The sequence below is a fragment of the Priapulus caudatus genome, unplaced genomic scaffold (assembly GCF_000485595.1).
Source record: "Priapulus caudatus unplaced genomic scaffold, Priapulus_caudatus-5.0.1 Scaffold744, whole genome shotgun sequence".
NCBI classification, from domain to species: domain Eukaryota; kingdom Metazoa; phylum Priapulida; class Priapulimorpha; order Priapulimorphida; family Priapulidae; genus Priapulus; species Priapulus caudatus.
The window spans coordinates 133,931-138,842 of NW_014577805.1; the positions used below are offsets into that span (position 1 = coordinate 133,931).

At 42.7% G+C, this 4,912-nt stretch overlaps 1 protein-coding gene across 1 annotated transcript in view; it reads left to right on the forward strand.

Moving 5' to 3' along the window:
• Window positions 1-4,912, forward strand: part of LOC106813241 — a 45,704-nt gene that overhangs the window by 40,080 nt on the left and 712 nt on the right. Inside the window, exons 3-4 of the mRNA XM_014817331.1 lie at window positions 4,258-4,396; window positions 4,810-4,819. Of these exons, the coding sequence (XP_014672817.1) occupies window positions 4,258-4,396; window positions 4,810-4,819 (149 nt within the window). The remainder of the gene's footprint in view (window positions 1-4,257; window positions 4,397-4,809; window positions 4,820-4,912) is intronic.

The following is a 4,912-nucleotide window of genomic DNA, read 5'->3' on the forward strand; positions in this document are numbered from 1 at the left end:
AGTTATTGAATATAATTGCTTATGGTTCAGAGAGCATTAGAACTCGCATCAGGAACACGAACTATGCCGATTTTGGCTGCAAACAGCTTTTCCGCGTTTTTATTTTTCATGAAGTTTTTACGACAAATTTTACGAGTGTACTTTTTATTCGAATTCATTGTCTATGTCCTATACGTCACACGTATAGATAGATGTGTTGTTGTGCACAGAAAATGCTTTTCCTTATTTATATTCACTTGCCATTTTTCACGAGACGTTTTTACTTTTTTTCGCAAAACGTTTAACTGACCATCTGTTTCTAAAATATAATATATATATTATATATATATATATATAGTATATATATATATACACATCGCTTACGGTCGTTGTACATTTTATCATATTACATCATGTTATCACGTTTTCTCACGCTGTTTTAACAAACACTAAAACCATTCGGAATCTTATACGGTATCACTGTGTGTGCTGTGTGTGCGTGAAATGTGCGTGTGCGTTTAACAGACATGTAACTAAAATATAGCGAAAACCGCTGTGCAACTTATAGGTCCGTTATTTCTTCTCTGCCTGCTGTGTGATACACTCTATCGTGTGTATACGTGTGCGTGCGTGCGTGTGTATACTACCATGTATACTACCATGTCGTTACTCACGATTGCATTATAACGTAGCGTGAGCATCGTTAGCGTTGCGTGCGTGTCGAGTAGATAACACAGCTTTTGGTGACGCTGTGATACCAGCCATGGCATCACTCGTTCGTTAGGCGATCTGTTTTGTGAATAACACACGTCGCACCGGGGCGGGGGCGGGGCGGACGTATGAGAGTGTCACACGTGTGACGTCATTGACTCGATGCTGTCCCTCCGACAACGTTCAGTCAACAAGTTTCTTCTGCGTGTTTCTGCATGCGGCAAAACGAAAGCCACCTTGCCGGCAGCCGCCGCTCAATCCGTCGACGTGATTGGCTGGCGCCGTTGTCGCGTGTTCACGTGACAGCTCTTTCCTGCGCACAGGGTCTTTCGTTCTACTATTAGTTGTCCTTGTTGCTATCACAGCTCTATACTCTCTATCTATGTCCGATACGAGCTCAAACGCACATCATCGTGGCACATGTCTTTTTCCGACATTTTCCTTTTTTTTGCGCTTGCAAGCGGAAACGGAAATTTAGTGTTGCATGCGGGCGGGCGGCGCATACATGCGCACGCGTAGCCATGGCAACAGAACACAGCACGCGCGCGCCCGAGAGCGAGAGTGAGAGCGTGACTGCGTGAGACAGACGCGCGCACAGGCACATAGAGAATAGCGTGTCGGACACACGTCCGCAGAGTTTCGTCGCAGTGATTTGCATAATGTCGTGGTGTGTGTATGTGTATATCTTCTGCAGGTCTCCTACCGCTGGTCAGCATCGTGCATGAAGGTGTGCACTGCTCCCCCCTCGTGACGATGCCTCATGCAACACACACACATATAGCAGCAGGCTGCAGTCTCCTGGTCTGCTGAGCCTCGCCCCCCTGATGCTCCGTATCGTTGCCTTGTATAGTCTACACTCGCTGATACTGACCTGTCGCTGACGACAGCGACGATGACGATAGCTAGCCAACCCCCTACTTCCCCGCGTGGCCGCCACTGCTGCTCTCTCGTGGCGCTGCAATGAACTGTATCGCCAGGTTTTATTGGCATCTCTTACGGCATGTTAACTGAATAATGAATAATTGCTCACATTTGACTAATGTTCTTTGTTCGTTGTTTTCTTTCTATTTTCCCGTTACCCCCTGCTTTACAACGGCATCTCGCTACCTGCACATCATCGTGTCGACGCTGTGTGCGTTTATACATATAGAGACCTTCGGTATTTCAGAGAAGAAATGTACCTGGATCCGCTGTCGTCTGAGATATCTGTAAGTTCATTTAAAGATATCCGCTATGAAGAGTCCATCTGTAAAATGTTAACGTTTTGTACTAATACGAACAGCAGAACTGCAGACATGAATGGCGAATGAGCAGGGAGCCAGAAGGGATGGAATTATGGCATTATATTATTTGAGTTTTTTATTAGGCCTTTCCAATATCTTTGTCCCAAGTCATGCCTGCCGTTTGTCCCTGCCGTCCTTCTCTCTATCTATCTGTTTCAATCCAATACGTCCGCCCGTCCGTCATTCAAACGTTTGTTGCTGACACATGTTTCCTTGTTCACAGCTACGAAGGTAGCGACAAGTTGTGTCAGAAGGTGATGCCTAGCTGGGAGTCGGTCGGAGCCCGTCTCGATCATAAGATGAGCATTGGCAAGGTTGACACTGAGATCAACCCTGAGCTCGATGAGAGGTTTGGCGTGAAACAAGTGCCAAAGATCGGTTTGTAAGCATCAGCCTATGTCTATCTACCTATATCAGCGGTTAATAATGACAGTTTATAATTATTACCTCCGGCCTACATGTACCTCGCCAACGTTCTCAAGCAGGACATACCCTAGCGCAGCGGCCATGTTGGGTGGAGAGAATTCGATCTTTACATATTTCTTTCCGTCCAAATTAAGAATTTTCAACTTACGAACGTCAATAATCACGAACGATAATTATTTAGATGTCAACATAGATCATGATTAATCTTCATACACACGAACCGCAACCCTTGCGTTCGAACCAAAATGCGCGCTCATTTTATTTAAGTTCCGAGTTGCAATGGATGCTGAGCTAAAAAAAATTCGTTGAAAACTATGAATTCATATTTATCTTGTGTTAAATCCAACGAATACGAACAAATCTAAGTTAATTTCTTGGATGCAACTCAAGATAAATAAAATATGAAAAATGAAAAATATGATAAATAAAATATGAATTCATAATCATAGAAGTAATAGATGTTGACGTTGACCTTCCGTCTTTCAGCTTCCGCCAGGGCAAGATGTTCCTGTACAACCGTAACGAGTTTGACAGCTCTAGTCTGCTTGCCTTTGCCGGCAAATGGTACAGGACAGTAAAGCCGGAACGCGTGCCCCGCCCGATCGGCAGGTATGATAGCGCGTCGCCACTCAGGCGCACCTGAAATATTGATATGTCGTGCGTCAACTGTAAGCGCTGCAATGTCTGCTGTAATTCTTCCCGTGTATTAAATCCTCCGATATGACATCCTACAGGATTTGATCACGGTAATGGTAGCGGAATATGGCGCGAGTGCAGAGCATGCGCAGATTGAGGAATCATGAAAATGTTCGCGAGTTAATAGCGATCATGACGGCAATAGATCGTTATGCTGTTTCAAGGATGACACAATAGTCTGATGAGTATAATATTTTTTTTAACTGGTACTAACTATGCTCATGATATGAGCTGCCAGATAGAAGCCAGATTAATTATCCAATCCAATAACCCAGTGATGGCCTAGTGTTACAACCGCAAGCGCCACCTGGTAAGCTCCAGGTAATTTTTGCATCTAGTAGAATTTTTGCGATGCTACCATGTGTAAACGTTGCCGAGTCGTCTACGATTCAGTATCTAATTTAATGATAATTATTCTAGTTATTGAATATTAATTGCTTATGGTTCAGAGAGCATTAGAACTCGCATCAGGAACACGAATCTATGCCGATTTTGGCTGCAACAGCTTTTCCGCGTTTTTATTTTTCATGAAGTTTTTACGACAAATTTTACGAGTGTACTTTTTATTCGAATTCATTGTCTATGTCCTATACGTCACACGTATAGATAGATGTGTTGTTGTGCACGAAAAATGCTTTTCTCATTTATATTCACTTGCCATTTTTCACGAGACGTTTTTACTTTTTTTCGCAAAACGTTTAACGACCATCTTGTTCTAAAATATATATATATATATATATATATATATATATATATATATATATATATATATATATATATTATATATATATATATATATTATATATATATATATATATGTATATGTATAGGCACTAACCTAGCGAGCGATATTGGAGTCGCAGTGGCACCGGATGATAAACTGTGTATGCATAGTTGTATGTCTGACAGGCGTACGTCTGTGTGCGTGGCGGCTATGCTTGAAACCACGACTATAACCCGGTAAACGCGTCTGCCAGTTAGTACTGTCAGTCGCTAGCTCTTGCCTCACGTATGCGAACGTTATAGCACGTAAACATGGATACCGTCTCAGCGTCCACAATGTGTGTATTGAGCATTAGTTCAGCCGCCAGTGAATAGATTAGTGTGTGCGCATGGCTCCGATATGAAAGCATTGATCAATATTCATATTCTGCATAACTAGGCAAATTCGATGACCGCGAAGTTTTTGATTGGCTGATCCACCACAAGAACAGCTACGTCAAGGTGCTCACAGACGATAACTTCGAGAGAGTGACACAGGCGGCAAGTGGCGCCACCACCGGAGATTGGTTTGTTCTCTTGTGAGTATATACGCTATCAAATTAGTTACCGGTGTTTAAGTTTTAATAAATGATATCGGATTATTAGGATGGTTACTGTTGCAGCGGATGGAATCTTTATCCGAAATCAAATCATCGTTCGCGTTTTCCTGGTCGGATTTAATTTCTCCGCGATGTAATGTTGATGTGGGGGGTGTGGGGGGATCGCAACAGCTATATATGGAAATCACCACGATTATGTTTATATTATTTTAAAGCCGCCGGCGCCTATTATGTGAACGGCACGTGAATCGTATAGTATTGCAACGTAAGGCGTACATAGCAATCACGAATATACACATCAGCTGCCGTCAGACATATTGAATGACAATGACTTGAACGAAAGGAAAAAATATTTGTTTTTCGTAAAACAGGACCCCGTTAATAAATAATAGAAATCAGATGGTAATCGATCCATCCATCCATCCATTCATCCATCCATCCATCTATCCATCCATCCATCCATCCATCCATCCATCCATCCATCCATCCATCCAT